General features: G+C 44.0%; 1 protein-coding gene across 9 annotated transcripts in view; it reads right to left on the bottom strand.

The window, feature by feature from the left end:
• Positions 1-19,928, bottom strand: part of GPHN (gephyrin) — a 612,917-nt gene that overhangs the window by 17,728 nt on the left and 575,261 nt on the right. For 8 of the 9 annotated variants that reach the window (XM_090033171.1, XM_090033174.1, XM_090033173.1 and 5 more), the window contains 2 exons: positions 3,120-3,207; positions 1,514-1,587 (listed from right to left, as the gene is read on the bottom strand). In XM_090033171.1, coding sequence (XP_089889297.1) covers positions 1,514-1,587; positions 3,120-3,207 — 162 coding nt within the window. The remainder of the gene's footprint in view (positions 1-1,513; positions 1,588-3,119; positions 3,208-19,928) is intronic. The other variant, XM_090033172.1, reaches the window with a different exon arrangement.

The following is a 19,928-nucleotide window of genomic DNA, read 5'->3' as shown; positions in this document are numbered from 1 at the left end:
TATTTACTCGATTCCAAGTTGAGGTTTTCTTCTCCCATTCATCACGGGGAAAATAAAGCTTAGTCTTAGACTCAAGTCCTGCAGGCAGCACTGGGTTCTGTCCTGTTCTCTGGCTCAGGGCTGATTCCCTCACCGCTCTCTGGCTCACTGCTGAGAGGTAAAGGCAGGGGAATCAGCCCAAAGCTGGAAAACAGTTCAAGACCTAGCACACAGCCAGAGAGCAATGAGGGAATCAGCATTGTCTCACTGCTCTTTGGCTCCACACTGATTTCCCTGCCACTCTCTGCACTGGATCCTACACTGTTCCTTGGCTCCCTGCTGAGCCAGGGAGCAACTAGGGACCCTGCGTAGAGCCACTAGGGAGAGAAGCATGTGGCAGTGGGAGGAACAGGTGGTGTGAGGGGGCAAGTGGCTGGGGGCAGGCAAGAAAGGGGTTGTGTCTGTGTGGTACGGAGGGGGCAGACACTAGGGGAGAAGGCAAAGAGAGCTGGGGTAGGGGTAGAGGCCAGCATGGAATAGGGATGGGGAAGAAGTGGCATGGCTGCAAGGTAAAGCAGGGCAAAGGTCCAGGCTCAGGCTGCCTGCCTGGCTCCCTGCCCTTTGCCTCTTCACTGCTTGCTCCCTGCTGTTGCTTTCCCTGCTGCAGCAGTGGGGGAGTAGGGGTGAATTTAAGATGAGCCTCCAATAATTAGATTCAATGTATGGAACATTATAAGAAATTTATAATGTTCCACATATAGACTCTAATTGTGCAGGGGAGGGTCATCTCAAATTTGAAGTAATCTTGGATTTGGGGAAATATGGTACCTAACTTGTAAATAAGCCACATGAAATGGTTAGTCAAATACAACCTTAAGAAAAGACTCCATGATCCCAGACTTTCTCCAAGAACAATCTGTTTTCAGATGCTCCAGAGTTGTTACTGCCTTCACCAGAAACAGATATCAGCAAAACAGTGAAAAAGTGGGGAGGCAGAAGCCATGCTCTCTTTGTGTCATATGCAAAATAAGTGCATAAAATGTCTGTTTTAGTTCAGAATTTCTACATGCAATGTCCTCAGAAGAAAGAGCTTTGTAAGCTAATTCCTGCTCCACCCTCCTGTAGTTTAAAAGCTCCTTTTTCTAGTAATACCAGTTGTATTAACTCTGTAGTGAGGTCAGATGCTTAATGAGAATGTTAATCACTTATAAGCCTTTCCACTTCCTAGGTTTTTCATAGCAATGCTATAACCTGAGCTTTGGGAACATATATAATACTGTATATAAATGTGCTGAATTTTCTTCCATGAATATAGAAATATTACCGGTAAACAAAAAACCTTTAATGTCTGATTAATTTTAATAGCAACAGCAAGGAACAAAAGGCTGATGCCATTTGTTTTCCCTTATTCAACTACCCAATGGTTTATGTGTGTTTTAGAAATATGTCTGTGGGTAAACAGGGTAAAAACACTTAGTAGTATGTTGGCCCAAGACAGACTTCATAGGATCACAAAATTATAAATATTTCTTACCCTGGTTTCATAAAAACTCTTCCAAAGTGAATCTGTGCGTGAAGGTCAATATCCAGCACCTGTTTAAGATAGTCCTGTTTAAATTAAAAAAGAAAAATTGGTAGAATAACATCCAAGTATGTTACAGTTACATCAAAGTATTCAGAACTATCAAAGTCAAGTATAGTTTGAGGTCCTGACAAATTTAAGATGTACTATAGCTTGTGGGGTATTTCCTGTACTGGATAATTTTAGAAGGATGACTGGAAAAAGGTGGAATAAAGCAATTTTAGGCTCTGAACCTGCAGTTGATTCAATATAGGTATTGTGATTTATCCATACACAGTCTGTTGCATGATAAGAATCTTGGAGATGTCTGCAAGACTCAGAGAAAATATTAATGCCACGTTGTGAAATCTAGCATGTACAGATTAACATATGAGTCAAAGCTAAGACTCAAAACCATCAAGTGCAGTTTCTTTTGAGACTACAAGTTAGCTACTGATGGAGTTCAATGGCTAGTCAGTCTCTTTGGGAACAAGATTGCACAAAGAACTCAATATTACATCAATTCTTGTGATTTCTTGAGAACACTGTATAATTCACACCCATAGATCATAGTTGTCTAAATTTACTGCAAAAGGAAAATACTAGTGAGTCCTCACTTCCTGTGCATAAGTTTAAATTATATACTTTGGATCAATCCATTAGTTCAAGAAACCCAAAATTCTTTGTGCACTCTCTGCTGAAAATAGTTGGGTTCAAGATGCTGCTGCTCTGGGGCTTGGTTAACTTCTAATGTTCATCTTAGAAGAACTTATACTATTATCAGAACAGTCCATGTGGGAACACTGAATACTGAAACCATCAATGACAAGCCTCTGTAGAAACAATAGCCCCTGAAGTTCCCATCAGTTTTCTCATTTTCTTGTCAGTCTATTACGTTCAAGTATTTGGAAAGCTACAACTTTTTCCTGTCATGAGACAACTTCTTGATTGATGGCTCCATTCAGTCCTCATTTTAATTTGCCATTTTTTGCATGCTCACAGGTATTTCATTTCCACCACCAAAAGTCCAATGTGAGATGATGGGATGCCTCAAGGAATTGGTAGTGAAATATGGAGCCTTTCACAGTTAGGAAGCTGCAGTATAGATAAGGATTGAACAAAGTTATTTGCATCCAAGGGATAGTTGATAGCTTTTGTAAAAAAAAAAGTGGTGGGCTCAGCCCATTCCTAATGTCTATGTGTTTCCATCACTACACTACCCCTTTGCAATACATAAACGAGCACTTTCCTTCTTAATCACTGCTCCAAGACCCGCAGAAGCTTAAAGGACTTGAACATTACTGGTTCTAATACAAGAAAATATTCATACTTTTCTCCTTTTTGTGAAACACCAGACCTTCACAATGTGGTTATACTCAGTAATGACACCATGGGGCTTTGTGTTTGTCATCTCTCAGTGACTATGGTTAAAACCTACTAAGCTATAAACAGAGAGATGTTTATTTTAAATGCCAAGCCTATGAATTCAACCAAGGATCAAAAAATCATTCTCAGTTCTTTCCTTCCTATATCTCATGAGCCATAAAAATTCTTCTGGTCCATTTACGCTCTTACATACCTTTTCCCCCATGGACACGCCCCCTGATGTGATGATGACATCAGCACGGCTGATACCCTCATTCAGTGCATTCAGTAAATCATCTGGGCTACAGGAAAATCAAAACAAACAGATTAGTGCCAAGGAAAATATTTTTAGGTACCATCGTAGTAAAATATACTGGATGTATTTTCTTTCTTAAGAGTCCACAACTGCTTTATTTAACTCAAGAGCATGTGATGAGACATCACACTAGTTGATATAGGTCTAGGTCTGCCCCAGAGATCTATGACTGGAACTGAAGGATGTTTCAGATAGGGACTGAGGAGCACTATTAGAGATGTGTGAGGATGCAGCCCAAAAACAGTATGGGGCACTACAGATCAGGGTTGAGCTGTACTTGTAGACCTGCACAAGTAGGAACTGGCACTGGAAACTGCAAGTTAGGATTTAAGTGCACTGGGACAGGTGTGGGAAGATTGCATAGTGTCTGCCTACACCATGCCAGACTCTGGTTCAAGACTGTTAGTCTTCCACTGTCATGAACAATAAATCAATTAATAAATATAACAATAAGGTGTGAGTGATGTCTTTTTCAAATTTTTTCTCTAGTCATATACCAAAGTCAAAAAAGGTGGACTGTCACCACACAGAAAATAGACTGATATAGCATCAAATACCAGCCCTCAATCTGATGAATACGCCAAGAACCTCTTCTGAAGTGGTGATTTAAGCTGCTGTAGAATGTAACCAATGGTAGATATACTGTAAGTAAGACTCGGTAACAGGGTGCTGCTTAACAACATATCTGATAAATCTCTTCCTTCTACCACACTGACAACTTCCTGAAGAATAAATGTTCATTGTTAAATACAGTGGCGTACTGACAGGGTGGGATGCGGGGGGGCCCAGGCCAGCTGGGTCCTTGACTGGGCACTTCTGGTTTCATCGCCAGCATTTTCGGGTTTGGCGATTGGCTGCTGGGAGACACCCCGCCTCCAGCAATCGGCTGCTGGAAGCTCCCCCACCCCACACTCAGTGATTGGCCATGGATGGGGGTGGGGAGAGGGGGGCAAATGCAAGCATTGGCCCCTGGGTGCCAAAGACCCATGGCACACCACTGGTTAAAATACCATCTTCAAATCTAGGTGATATGGATTAAAATAACTTTCAGATCACAAGCCATTTACCCTCTCCAAGCAGCAGAAATTTGTATGCCAAATGAGCCAGAGTTCTAGTGCAAACTTCACAGTGTCCAATGGCCCACCAATCATTGCACCACACTAAAACATGGCCCATGCACTGGCCAAAGAAGTTTGCAGACATCATCAGGAGTGGTGGAGATTGGGTTGGCACAAAAATGGTTAGAGGCTGATCATAATACCTTCTGGTGCTAAGGCAGGGATGGGCAATTATTTTGGGTGGAGGGCCACTTTACGAGTTTTGGTGAGCTCTCAAGTGCTGCATGGGTAGTCCCACCCCTTTACAGTTGCCCCACCCCCTTGTCCTCATCTTGAGACTGGACGTCCCACCCCTAACCCCTGACCTTTACTACTGAAAGGCCCTCCCTTGCCCTCCTGGAAATACTCCTTTTGAGAGGTGGGGTTGCCATCTTACAACCATAAAAAACCCAAATCATATGCTAAAAGTCAAACACCTATTATAACATATTTCAACTTTATTACAAAAAATTTTTTTGTCATAATGTGTGTTTGCATAGTATATATAGAGGTGACTGCATAATAACTCAAAAATAAATTCTTAGTTTTGTAGATTGTGGGGTGGATGTGGTGGGGTGTGTGTGGATATTTATGGTGGGGTGTGGGTGTGTGGGGGGAGTTTGGAAGGGGGTGTGGCTGTGTGTGTGGGGGCACAGGGCATGTTGGGGGGTTGTGGGGACAGGGTGTGGGTGTGTAAGCGAAGGTGGGGGGGTGGGGACAGTGTCACAGACCGCAGGACTATGGGAAAGTTAATTTGTACATAAAAAGCTTTAGAAAAATATGCTGTAATCCATCCATCCTATTTATGCAGAGTTCTCATTCAAGATTCCACAACACACACATTTGTGGCAATGCCCCGTCAGGTTCAATTTAAAAAAAAAATACAAGGAAGGAAAGAAGAAAGAGAATTAATCAGCCAGAGCTGAAGCTTGAGAAATTCAAATGGGAAATAAAAGTCACATTTTTAAACAGAAAAGGGAAATTAACTGGAAAAACCTACCATGTGGTGGCAGAACTGTACAGAAGGATCTCTGTCACCTGTAATCTTACAAACTGGAAGGTGTTTCTAAAAGATGCACTTTAATTCATTTACAAATTGGGTTTCCTACAGATGCAGTCTTGGAGCCTGCTATAAAGGAGGTTTGACTAGATGATCACAACTGGTATAGAAATCTACAAGTCAATAATATACACACTGAGGGGCAGGAGGAAATCAGAGGCAAGAGAAAGGACAGAGGATGGAAGAACATAGAGAACAAACAGGTAGAGTGAGGTTATCAGAGGAGGGGGGCTGTGATGGAGAATAAGAAAAGGAAATGGAAAAATACTATTATTTGTACAGAAGTAATGCTTAGGAGCCCTAAGCATGGACTAGGACTCCACTGTACTGAGAACAACAACATGTTCACTGCCCATGAGAGCTTAGGCAGAAAAGAATTTCCAAAATCTATAAAGCAGAGCTTAGGCAGAAAAGAATTTCCAAAATCTATAAAGCACAACTTCTTATGAAAACACTCGATGCCCAGGGGTTTTGGAGATACCTCATCCTTCCACTGCTCTTCCCATCTGTGGCCAGACAGGTTTTGCTATTCACAGTTCTATCTGTGGAGGTCGCTGATAAGACTTTGCCTAAGATACACAAGGGGAGCATCATCTCTTGTAGTATACTACATAGAAAGCCCACAATCCTACTGTTAATATGCCAGATGTTTAGGGAGTGAGAGTTTCGTTAGTACTTTGCCACAAATTTCCCCCAGTAAGTGCGACAACACTGCTCAGGGATATGGCATTTTCTCTCTGGGGACATGCAAAGGGGAGTTTGTCTCCCAACTCAGTCGAGGGGGAAAAACATATTGGTTCATCTATACAAGGAGTCTGTGGTGGAAGTGAAAGATAAAAATTGAGTGTGATTCCCATTTTTCAGTCTCTAATATACTGGGGATGTTTATTTTTTTGCAAACACTGACATTTTCATTTTGTAATACCGATCAGCTGTCTGAAGATAATGACTAACATTAGTCTTGATGCTATTACATGACTTGAGACCAAGGGGTGGAGCTACTGAGTAACAGACTACATAACAGAGCCAAGGGAACCCTGCATAACTTTCAGTTTGTGAAGCCAAGCTACTTTATAATCACTTTAGATCCACAGCATTTATATATGAGCTCTTTTAATAGAAAGTATTACTCCCACACACACTGCAGGGAATAACCATGAACCAACAGGGACTTGACTAATTTCTGGGATTCTGTGCTACGCTCCTTCAATATCATATTTTTTATTTGATACTCTACTAAGATGGGAATTGTGTTAGTTTTGGGGATGGGCTTGGAGATAGGAAATTTGGAAATTATACTCATGGACCAATGATTGATTACCTTCTTTGGATCGCAGAAGTGGTTAGCTGAGTTAGTCTAAAGTCAGGCAGAACATAGGGCAGGGTGGATGGCACCTAAGAGACTAACTGGTTCATAGAAGTATGAGCATGGGCAGATTCAGGATTTACTAAAGGACATCACTCCCCAGACTGGGGTGGGGTGGGGTGGTGAGATGGAGGTGGTGTGTGGCTGGCAGGGGACATTGGGAGTACAGGAGAAGCAGGGGGACCCATCTGCTGCTACCACCACTGCTGTCCCTGGCTGACTTGTAGGGTGGGGGGAGCCCCAGAGCTACTGCTGCCCTGCTCCAGCCATGGGCTATAAGGAGCAGCTGCAGGGGGTGCTGGACTTGGATGGGGCCAATGGTGGTGGTATGCAGTTTCTTCTTCCTGGCACCTGCTCATGGTCCCTCCCTCCCACCCTGAGGTGTCCTTCATTGGCAAGGAGCAGGTGCTAGAGGAAGGAACCTGTGTGCCACTCCTATTGTCCCCTGCTGAACTGCCTCCCTGCACAGCTGCTCTCTGCAGCCTGTGGTTAGAATGGGGAAGAAGCGGCTCTGGGGATCCCCACCATGCTTGCATCAGCTGGTGACAGCAGCAGCAGCAGTGAGGGGCAGATTCTTCCTCCAATGCCTGCAACCAGCCAGCATGGGACATGGGGTGGTGGGGGGAGAGGGGGAGCAGGGAGCAGACTCAGAAAGAGGAAATCCACCCACTGCTGCTGCCACTGCTGTCCCCTACCAAGCCTGACCCTCTGCTGAACCATGGCTAATGCAGGACAGGAGCAGATCTGGGACTCCCCCTGCACCCAGGTCAGCCAGGGACAGCAGTGGCAGTGGTAGAAGGTGGTGCACCCCCCCAGATACACCCCTGGGCATGAGCTTTTGAAGACAACAACCGACTTTGCCAGATGCTATTTTTCTGTTCAATTTGAGGGGTCACTGGTCCATTGCAGTGATGGCCTGCCCCCAGAAATTAACTGAACCTGGAAATTTAGGAGGGCTCTGGATGGGGCAACCTCTTCCCCAATAGTCCATCTGCTGTCAGTGATTTGATGGTGTTCTTTAACACTGTGTCTTCAGCTGTCAGCCAGGTGGTTTTCAGGCATCCTCTCCCTAGGCTTTAGCCCAACAGGTCACATTGTTCTGTATGTGGCTTGCAACAAATAGAAGTGGGAGGGAAGACAGAGTGCTGGTACTGCCTTGCAGGATCTAGTCAACAGACTATAATAAAAAAAAAAATTAAGGCCTTATGCTATGGCTGTGTGGGAGGCAAATGCCTCCATGACAACCTCTGTAAAGTTTTGATTAACAGCTTGTTTTGGGTCTAGGCAGCTTGATTAGTCAACAACCTATGCAGGTCTTTGCTAACTTCTGGAGGCCGATGAGGAAGTATTGAGTTAACTGCTGACTGAAATTGTTCATGCTGAGGGAGGGCAGATTGCCAGCTTCCCTTGAAGAGGTGTATGTGTAGCTGCTGGTCAGGAAACATTTCCGTGCAGCCAGGCACAGGGTTGGATAACTTGGCCCAATACTGTTCTATCTAAGATTTTCTCCTGGGGCTGCCGACTCAAGCCGGGGCTCATCCAGCAGCTCCCACTAGCACTGCCTAGTGCCTGCCTGTACAGTCTATGGCCGAATAAGATTGAGTACCGAATATCTTTGGATTCAGCTGAATTGAATTAGGACAGTGATTCAAATCACCATACTGAATCACCGTCTCTCTGAGTCACCAAATCTGCAGCGAATACTTTCCACTTTGCACAGGCCTACCAAGCATACAGTGGCTCCAGCCTCAGCCCTGACCAGGCTCTCGCCCCAGTACCAGCACACCATGTCTGGGACCCTAACAGGCAGCCCCACCTGGGCTAATTGCCTAGTGGTCCAATAGTTCTGATTAAGATCCGCTTTGGAAAAGCCTCTCTGTTCCTGTGCTGTCTGGCTTTCCTGGTTCCTGAGCTTGCTTGACTCTGTTCTTGGACTCCAACTTGCAGTTCTCCCTTTGATCTGGGAATGTGGCATCTGATTCCCAGACCCTGACTTGCCTATGTTTTGGACTCTGCCCCTAGATTTCCCTCTGGATCTGGTAACTCTGTCTCATCCTCTTGAACCTTGACTTAACCTGTGTTTTGGATTCTTCCCCAGAGTATCCTGCCTTGGATTCGGTAATGGCTCCCAAACCCAGACTTAGCTTGTGTTTTACATTATGCCCTTGGCTCCTGCCTTCCCTCAGTGGCCTAGCCACTAGATAAGACTGGTCCCTTATACTCCAGGCTTGGCCAGGTGGCAGTAGCAGTAGTGGCATCAGCAGGAGCAGCAGCTCTGGCCCTGGCCCTGGCCCTGGCCCCAGCCAGGCTGTGGCTGTGGCTGTGGCTTGTGTTGAAGCTGGGGTAGAGCTGCAGCAGCCACCTGCCCTGGGCCAGTACTCAAATCCAATATAAAGCCTTCCCCCTGCCTGCCCCTCCCATGTTAAACAGGGGAAGAACTTTGCTTTGGATTCATAATAGTCAAGGACACCTGGAGCAATGGAGTAGGAACTCTTTTTAGTTATTTATTTACAAATCAATTATTTTATATATATATTTTTATATATATATATAAAAAATAATTTACTGATTAAGAAAAATACAAAATAAAGCCAACTGAGGGACAAATTCACAACTATATTATAGCAGTTTTATGATGACATAACACTAGTCATTTTAATGGCATTCTGCCAGCATAAAACTTGAGTAATTCAGTAGTGAATTAAAACAATTGGAAAAGTTTGTGACATGTGAGAAGTTCCTGTTTGTATGAAAAGATGTAAGGGTTTCAGTAATGCTCATTTGAGATGATGCACATAACATCGCCTTGGCTTTGTCATTTGAGTAAGGTGGGACACTCAAATTTTGTGTCATTGGAATCTTTATGCAACATTGTGGCAAATTATTTTTAGATGTTTTCAAAATGCTTTAGGTTTATTCAGAATCACAGATGCTATGTGATTTATTATTTTAAGAAACAGAAAGATTTCACAGAAGTTTAGTTCACAGAAGTTTAGGGCTGGAAGGGACCTTGTAAGATCATTGAGTCCAGCCCCCCTTACTCTGGGCAGGAAAGACTGCTCGAGTCAAATAACTGCAGCAAGGCGTGTGTCCAATCTCCTTTTGAAGATCTCTAGAGTAGGTGCCTGTACCACCCCTACTCGGAGTTTATTCCAGAGTCTGGACACATGAACAGTGAAAAAGTTTTTTCTTATATCCAGTCTGAAACCTTCTTCTAGGAGTTTATGACTGTTGCTCCTGGTTTTCTCCAGCTTTGGCAAACAGTTGCTTGCTTAGCCCCCTGATGTCCACCTTTGATATATTTGTACGCTGCCACCAAATCCACCCCAAAGTCTCTTTTCTAGGCTGAACAGACCTATATCTCTCAGCCTTTCTTTGTATGGCTTGCTCTTCAGGTCTCTAATCATATAAATGGCTCTTTTAGGGACTCTCTCAAGCTTTTCCACATCCTTCTTTAAGTGTGGCACCCAGAACTGGACACAGTACTCCAGCTGCAGCCTCACCAATGCCAAGTAGAGCAGGAGAATAACTTCCTTACTTTTGCTTGAGATGCACTGGTTGATGCATGACAGCATATTGGTTGCTCTGTTAATTGTAGCACCGCACTGGTGGCTCATATTCATTTTATGGTCAGTTATGACCCACAGGTCCCTTTTGGACATGGTGCTAGCTAGTGTAGCGCCACTGAGCCTGTAAGTTTGTTGCAGATTTTTCCTACCCAGATGGAGCACTTTACACTTCTAAGTGTTGAACAGTATCTGGTTCTGGTCCGCCCATCTAACTAATCTGTCTAGGTCCGCCTGGATCATCAGCGTACCCTGAGGCATAGATCATGCACTTCCTCACTGCGTAGTGACATCTGCGAACTGTGCCGGTGTGATTTCAGTGGCTGGGCTTTATTACGAAGAGATACAACTCACTCAATATTTTATCCCATTTCTTTGGAGGGTCCTTTTGATTAAGCACCATGTTCACCTTATCTCACAGCTTTACTTTTGATTGGCAGCCCAAGTCTGTTTTATTAACTTTTGGTGAGCACTCTATTTGAGGATGAAATTTCATTTACTTTACAATGTATACAGTATATTTTCTAGGAGGGTTGGGGGGGAGAGGGGAGGAAAATGCCGTGGTACTTTCCAAACAACACAGCACCAAACATGTTTCTCTGGCTTCAGCATTTGAATGGCATTTAAAAAAAAGTTTTATTGCACAGCCAGACAACAGCTGTTAATTTTTTTTCTTGCCTTTTCTGCTGTACCACTTCATTGTAGACTGATGGGGACAGAGAAAGAAGATATGGAAAGTACTCACATACTAAAAGAGCAGGGAAAATATAACTTGTAGCTATGCATTAATGGGATAATCAAGCTCATTCTCAAAGGTAAAAGACTAGTAATTGAGAAGTTCAGGAAGAACTTCTACTTAGAGCACTGCATTTTTAGGCAAGTAGGAACTGGAGGTTTTGGACTTAACCTGAATACTGGCCACTGCTACATATAGTATACTGGATTTGATGGACTAGTAGTCTGATCTGGCATGACAAATGATTGTATATGTTTGAGGAAAATGCCATTCTTACAGATTTCTCTTGTTGAGACAATGGTAAAAGATATTTTGATACTATGACCAGTGGGGCTAGATAAGCAGCTTACACCTAAGGGGGATTTTCACAGAAAAGTCTCATTCCATGTAACTAAGATACTCACTGTCCCTTGGTGGTCTACACACTCATTCTTCATTCCTCAAGAGAAAGTAATTTAGCCTTTTTGACACACAGAAAAGGAGAAGGTACTGCTAACATTATTCAGAAATCATACCCTTTGTGTCTTACAGCTACTTCTAACCTTGTTTCTACTGTAGATAGAACTGATAATATTTGCTCTGTAAGGAAAACGTACAATTTATAAAGCTGTGCATGTAGCTAATTAAGCAGAGATCCAAACTTCCCCTAGATAATTACAAATCCCCACTTTCAGCAGATTGTGTCTGCATTAAGAAGCAGGGATGTGCTGTGTGCACACATTTCTGGGACTGCAGACACTGCGCTTTGCTTAAAGAGTCAGTGTGCTGTTAAATTTGTCTTGGTATTCTCTGCTAACGGTGCCAATTTGACAAGCACGACACCAATTTTGCTGTCTCATTTTCCTGCCCATCCTCTCTCTGTTCTCTGGAGCAGACTGTGTAGTACGCTCTAGTGAGGAGATGGTGGGTAGGCGTTGTAAATTGGCTGCAGCAACGTGCAATACAAAATCCAGCAAGCTGATGCGTGACATCGCAGCAGACCTGCCATTTGAGTTTGTCAGTTTGCAAAAGGCTTGGAGGATGGGTTTTTACTAAAAGGGGATCCCTTTGCATGATCATGGGAATTTTCTCACCCTTCAGGTCAGTATGTGGAATACCTATACTTGCATTTGTGAACCAATTGATTACTGAGCTGTCTGTGAGCCAGAGAAGTAAACAGGGGCTCAATAATTTGAACTGGAAAGCCATGCTAACCTTAGCTAACCTCATGCTAATCTCAGCAGCACAAGTGCAAAAGGTTTTTGTTTATCCTGATAATAGAACAACTAAAATTAACCCTGTACCAAAGCATCCTCTTTCAGGAAGTACCTCAGGGTCTGAAGGGATCACCTTAAAGTATCTTCAGATTTACAGTACAATTTTTGTCTGACCCTCAGAGATCAGCCTCTGCTAAACAACTTGTATTTTCCTGATTCTTCTGCTGAGTGCTTACTTATGAGAGATTTTACAGTAACGTATTTATTAAAGAAGGTAACCCCTTCTGTGACAACCCATTATATCAGCAGTTTGAAACACGTGCAGTCAGATGATCCACTTATGTCACTTAATCTGAAAAACAGGTACTAACACAGACAGAATGCACCATCACCTACCATTCTGCAATATGATCAGTGGTGTCTGCAAAACGGAACCGAAAGCATTTACCTGGGATTGGATTATCAAGGTGCTGCCACAGTACAAAATCATAGTTCATTATAGATTTCCTGGACCATTTCCACAGAATTCTCTCCTGTACTGGTCTCATTCATTCAAATGAACCTCTTGTTATCTGATAGTCACTTCCTGTCCTTTTTGTTAACATATTGGCAGATACAGCAATTACTAAACTACATGACTAATGAAACCACTTGTGACATCTGTACTCTGTAATGCTTCAACAAAGGCTTTATAAATTCATTTTCAAGACATTGAGGAAGCTTTTCAGAAAACCGTACCTCTAAAATTTGAGAGAGGTAGTTAGCCTTGTTAGTCTGAAGTTAGGCAGAAGACGAGAAGATTTACACCTTTATAGACTAACTAAGTCAGAGCTGTGTAGCATAAGCTTTTATAAGCAGAAAGTTTCAGATGCTGTGAAAGGACTGCAGGAAGCAGAGCTTCTAAATAGAAAGCAGTGATTAAAATACAAAGGGAAATTGCAGAACAAGCAATCATCCACAGACTGGACTGTGTTCAGTATGGTCTAAATAGGGACTACAGATTCTTATCCCATTATCTGGATTAGCTTTTATAAACCTCAATGGGTTAATTGCTTTGTTTTTCTCTCTCCTGCCCACCTTGCCTCTCTCAGCACTGCCTCCTCCTTTTTCCTCCCCACTCCCCTACCTTTTGTATTCTAATCACTGCTTTCTATTTAGCAGGTCTGCCTCCTGCAGTCCCTTCACAGCATCTGAAGAAAGCCCTCTGCTTACAAAAGTTTATGCTATACACCTCTGATTTAGTTAGCCTGTAAAATCTGTGTGTGCATACATCCCTCATCTTGAATTTATGGTGATAGGTGCCTCATAAATATGAGTGAAAGAGAGGAAAAGGAAAAGAAAGAAAGATGCAGAGGGAGATGAAGAGAAAAGCACATTTACATGCAAAATAAGAACTGCAGATACATACAGAAGTGCCAGTTTGTGTATACAGAACCAGAATGCTAGAATCTTTTTGGCCTCCAAATACTGTACTTGAAAGCAAATCAGGTTGAAAGAATTATTTTTTCTCCCTATCAAATCAGAGAGATTAGAGATACAGGGCCTTGGCACAGTCATGGTCGAAGCAGAGATAGAAAGCTGGCTGCTGATATGCTGGTGTTAGCTCTACATCAGTCCAAATGCAGATCAAAGTGACTTGGGGGCTGCTGCTTTAAAGTACACCATCTGGATATGAGCTTCAGAACACCCTGTGCCATCTGGAGAGAGCCAATTTGCGGTATATTCTGGCCACATCTCCTCAGCATCCACATCTACCATCTATTTGGGAGATTACAAGGGGAAGAAGAAAGGATTGGCTCTGCTGGTTCTCCATTAGACCCTGTTAAGAATTCCCCCAGTTATGAATTCCTTGGGGCTGCAACCTTCCAGTTCAATAAATTAAAAAGCAACTTAATGGAAGTAAGATAAGGGTGGAAATATATGCTGACAGAGAACTTCAGTCCAGGACAAGATATTGTTTTCATGGGGTTAAGTTCTGAAGGTTATAAAGATTTTGGTTTGAGTAAGGGCTGAATAAGGATTTTGCCCATGGTATGTTTAGCTATGATTTTTCTTCTCACATTTACGGATTGCAAAATCAATGTATAGATGTAACTGGGCATAAAGATTGTATCTCTCACCCACTTTAGTACTATGCTGCCATAACTGTGAAGAATGTTCTGCATATCAATAATTTTCAAAATGAACAGTTGCATATCTAATTTGGCCAGTGAAAGAGCTTCTCCAATGACAGAGCATTTTTTAATGTTAATGGGAATGTTGTATTTTTGAGTAATATATTTTCCTGACACTGAAATCTATTCACTCTGATGCGTATATAGAAGCATACAGACATCTTCTTTCAGTTAATCTTAAATTATTTCTGTTTTACAATTCTACTTCACTCTACCTTCAGTGGTATTTCCTATTTTTGGATCTGTTCAAAATGGTGCAGTTTTGTCCTGAGAATATAGGCCAGTATCTGAGTAAGGCTGGAATGATGATGCTATCTGTGGCTAATTAGATAAGAGGAGGCTTTGTATAGTTTTCACCTTTTGTCAGACAGAAGCTGAAAGGCCTACCTTTACTATCTTCTACCACTTTTCTAACTGATATCACCATTAACAGGAATACTATTTCCCAGACAATACAGTTTCATATCTACATCCATGGGCTCAACAAAGATTTCAGTTAGTGCTCCTGGAACAACATGCATAAGATCTTAATTCCTTTATTTTTTTTCTCTGCGTTTGAATGGGCATTTATTTTATTCTCCTGCCCTTATGAAGTTTGAGCTGGCACCCATTAATTTTTGTTCCAGAATGAGAAGGGGTGAGAGAAATGGCCAAGATGGCAGTGATGGTGTAAGAGTAGAAGATTCCTTATATAGGAGTAGAAATGCCTCTACTGTAGTGGTTCTCAAGCTTTTCAGACTTAAGGCACCCCTCAGAAAATGTGAGCTCTTAGTTTTCTCATGTTTTTGACTACAGAAAAATGAGAGAACAATTCTTCTATTGCAAGGAACTTAGAAAGACCACATCAGGTCAGAGTGTTTTCAATGCTATGGATTCCTATTTGAAATCTCTGAGTTTATCTTGTGAATCATGTTTGCAAATCTAACACTGCTGACACTGCATGGCAGCCTGTGGCACCTCTGAAAGGATCTTGTGGCACCTGGGTAGAGAATCACTGTTCTACTACAATGGCACAGTTCTGTAAGCAGTCATTATGCTGCTGATGACAGATCTATTCTGTTCTGTTTCTGTGCTATTTTAGATTCTAACTGCCCATCTCTGCATTTCCATCTGTGAGAGTTTGCCTGTGAAATTTTGGTCAGTGTGGGAAACTCAAGCAAATACTTTCATTGGCAATAGTCACCAGGGAGATGTGCTATCAGACCAAATGGTGAGTGCCTTAGCTTTGCTGCCAAGTGACTTGCTCTCCTAGAATATTTTGAAAATGAGGAAATTCTTGAATTCTCTACAGGCTTGATTTATGCCAAGGTGAAAGTGTGGTCAGACTCCCTGGCCGTGTTCCTTTCTAAGGTGCCCATCAGGTCCACAGTATGTCCAGCTGAATGGAAGAATGCTGACTGAGCTTGACAGAATCTCAAAGTTTCCATTAACTACAAAGTACTGAGGTTACTAATAGTGTATTGAGGTTGCTGAGGACAATGAAGCTGGTGGATTCCAACACAATTTTTGCAAGCAGGTCCCTTGGTTCTTCCAGAAAGCTGACTGCATTTTCACAACTAAGAGTTTTAAGGTCTTTTTAGTTCTTTGCCACACAGACCACATGGATACACTTAAATATCTTCAGTAGGGGTGCACCGATAGAGCATTTTGGGGTCGATACCAATTTTCAAGGAGGCATGTCGGCCAGTACCAATCTAATTTCCAATATGCATCCCAGCAGCCTGAAGAGCAGTGTCTGGCTGGTAAGTCTGTTGTGGTGGAAGGGGAGGGGGAAAGGAAGGAGTGTGGTGGGGGCAGATTGAGGCCCCTGTGCTGAGGGAGGGAGTAAGGCTGGAGCTGAGGCAGGGGCTGGGTTAGGCGCTGCCCAGCTGGGGTGGGGAGCCATGGCTTGTCTGGGGGGCACGGGGAGTGGCTCCCACTGCTGCACGCACCCTGGGACAGCACGGGGGGGGCATGTACCCCCTGGATCTGCACGGGGGTGGGGTGGGCTACAGCTGTGGGCTCAGGCTGGGCCACGTTGTGCTTGGTGTGGGTAGTGGTGGTGCTGGGGGGGGGCTGCAGCAACCCCAAAATTTGCTGTACCCCCCAACCCCTTTTCTAACACCACCGCTGCCTGCCCTGCCCCAAGCACAGCCTGGCCCAGCCCCCACCAGGAAGAGCTGGTACAGCTCCAGACCCAACTTGCAGCAGCAGCCTACCCCGCCTCATGCAGATCCGGGGGCACACGCCCCTTATGCTGTCCCGGGATGCATGCAGTGGTGGAAGCCACCCTCCATCAGACCCCCTGAATAAACCCTGGGTCCGTTCCCCACCCTGGTTGGGCAGTACCTGCCCCAGCCCCACTCCCTCCCTCACCACAAGGGCCTTGATCTGCAACTCCCCCCCCCCCCCCCCCCAGCTCTTCCCTTCCTCCTTCCCTTCCACCACAGCAAACTTAACAGCTGCATGCAGCTCTCCAAGCTGCCGGGCTGCACTCCCCACCACCCACATGCTGTGCTGCAGCTGCGTGCATGTACAGGCTATTTATTGGCCACATTATCAGCCACATCAGGCTAATTTCCAATACAGTCAACTTTCTTTATATCAGTGCCAGTCTGATATCGGACTGATGTATCGGTGCACCTCTAGGTTTCAGCTCTCAAGGGAAATGTCTACAATTGTGGTTAGATGGGAATAGCATCATTGCTGATTAAATGATGCAAAGCAATAATCAGCATCAAAGAAGTTGCCGACACGAAGAAAGATGACAGCTCACCAGTGAAGTTGAGACTACATGTGGTGTCAAAGTTGGTGCTCTTCCAGAGCACTCATGCAAGAAGATGGGATAGATGCCATACAGTGAGGCTTGGCTAGAGAAAAAGAAATATAATCAGTGCCAAATGCTCCCAGACAACAGACAGTGGCACAGAAATGCCATGGAGCCTGATAAATGGTGATCTGGTTTAGTTTCTTATCATTGTATTTTTTACCTTATAATCATTTTTATAAGGATTTAAACTTGACTGTGGCAGAGGGTCAAATTCACCATGATATGACTGAGCGCAACTTAGTCAAAATTAGCTAGGACTGATAAAAGTGTATGGAAATGATAACTAGAGCCTCAGTAAAAAGGAGAGAGAAGAAAAGACAAAAGAGCACTAGAAAAATAGCCTTTTATTCTGAAGTTTACAAATTAATGAGTCATTAGGAAGCAACAAATATAGAATTATAATAGTTCTTTTTTGAGTCACTTTTCAGAGCATAGCTGCTCTTTAAGATATTCAGATTTTGATATAGTGTGCTCAGGAAAAATAAGCAAAAGAATGGAAATGAAGGAGTCCTAAATGTTAATACTGAGTCTGTCTCAAACTTTGAGTCAGGAAGAGAGATTCACACTTCTTTAAGGCCTAATATTGATAGTATTTAGCTGTCTCCCATGTTTGTTGTGAAGATGAATTGGTAAAGACATGTGAATATGCAAAAATGTATAAATTATTTCCTGTTGTTCTACACAGAAATTGCAATGAGTGAACAATAAAGGTTGTGGATCCCCCAAAGCTTCCAAAAATATAAACTTTAAAGTTTCATGCACATTATTCTTCTCATTTCATTTAGCAACCTTGACAGAATCCTGTTTTCTTTTTGTCAGCAGGAGTAATCTATATTTGCTCAGGAAAAGTAGAGAATTCACTAGTCAGAGATGGGTTTGTATGATCTCTGTGAGAAAGGGAGTAAGTTTTATTTTGATTTATATGATAAATTCTAAATTTCAGACACTAGAAATTTTATGCTACAATTAGAAAACCTAGTTTATACCAAGTATTTTTTCCTTCTTCCCTCTTTTGCTTGAATTATCTATCAGTGGAAGTCTTCACATCATTATTGGGTAGGACAGTTTTTCATTTGTCAGCCAGCTACTCTTTGTTTAGAGGTTATTTTTTGTATTCTCTGTAAGAAGGATATGACATGATTGTTGTGACAAGTACTCCTAGATCCTTTGGCCTATAAAACATGTTACATTTATTGTGCAAGTAATTGGTTTATTGCACAATGAATTTAGACATGCATGATAAATATGGCCAACCAGCCACAAGGGTGTTGCTTGAAAAGTAGTGCTCAACCTTTTTTCCGTGCAGGCTGGATGGGCAGCTTCTGATCTGACTGTTGGCCAGATGGTGGTCCCATTCCAGTGCCAGGAGCTGGCACCATGGCCACCATCTGGCCACATTGAGGGGTGCAGTGGGGCAGCCTGGCTCTGTGGGGGGGGAGAGGGAGGGACATGACCCAGCCCCATGGGGAAAAGGGGGCATGGCCCAGTCCCAAGAAAAGGGAGTGTGCCCTGGCCCTATGGGGGAGGGGGCATGGCTTGGCCCCAACAAGAAAAGGGAGCATGACCTGGCCGCAACCCAGCCCCATGGGGAAAAGTTGGCCTGACCTGGCCCATGGAGGGTGGGGGAAGGGGATGTGGCCTGGCTCCAAACCAGCCCTGCAGGGAAAAGGGGGTGTGTCCTGGTTCACAGAGGGGGTGGAAAAGGACATGGTCTGGCCCCAATGGGAAAAGGGGACATGACCCAGCATTAACCTACCCCCCAGGGAAAATGGAGCATGGCCTGGCATGTGGACTGCAAAGGGGAGGGGATGTGGCCTGGCCCCAACAGGAAAAGGAGGCATGTCCTGGCCCACAGAGGGGGATGGGGAGGTGGAAGGGGATGTGGCCCAGCCCTGCAAGGGAAGAGGCCATGGCTTGGATCTCACCAGGCATGCAGGACTTGGGATTTAAGGATTTGGTAGTGGGGATGGTGGCTGTATTAATGGAGACCACTCCCCCACTACTAAATTTCCAGAGGCTCCGCAGGCCATGTGTGATGGCTCCATGGGCTGCATCTGGCCCACAGACCATAGGTTAACCCCCCTGGTATAGAGCATTTCTGTAACAGGTTTGGATCAAGTTTTCATTTGTATGTGTGTTATATCAAGCCTTTGCTAGGCCTGCCAGCATTCTAAAGTGCACTGCTCCCTTCTCCGAGCATCACCAGCCACCTATCTGCCAATGCTGACAATCAGTTGATTGTTAACATCTGCATATGGAAGGTGGTTGGCACTGGAACTTCTCAGATAGTGGGCTCAAGCTTGCTGTGCTGGTGGGGTTTGGGGAGCCTATAACCACCCCAAAATTTGCCTTAGCCCCCCCAGAGCCATCCGTTCTAGCACCACCCCTGTCCAAGCCCCCTGCCTCTCCCCAGGCTGCTGCCACTCACCCTATGCAGCTGAGCTCACCCTGATCCTGCCCATAGCCCACAGAGGCACGGAGCCTTCAGTGGGCATGGTTAAAAAAATGAATAAGTTTGTTTGACCAGAAGATGTATAGCTCAGTCCCCGCAGTTTTCTGTTTAGTCCACCTCAACCTCTTCCTCCCTTTGGGAAGAGGCTGGTGCTGCCCCTTGGTTGCAAGGCTCTTTGGTAGGGGGAGTTGAGGGGTTCCTCCTGCTAGGACCCTGGCAACCCCCAAGTCCAGAAGCCTTTCCTTTAAAAT

The sequence above is a fragment of the Crocodylus siamensis genome, chromosome 2 (assembly GCF_052110815.1).
Source record: "Crocodylus siamensis isolate JL-2025a chromosome 2, ASM5211081v1, whole genome shotgun sequence".
Taxonomy (NCBI): domain Eukaryota; kingdom Metazoa; phylum Chordata; order Crocodylia; family Crocodylidae; genus Crocodylus; species Crocodylus siamensis.
Note: the sequence above shows the minus strand (reverse complement) of the source record. Positions and strands in the feature narration are given on the sequence as shown.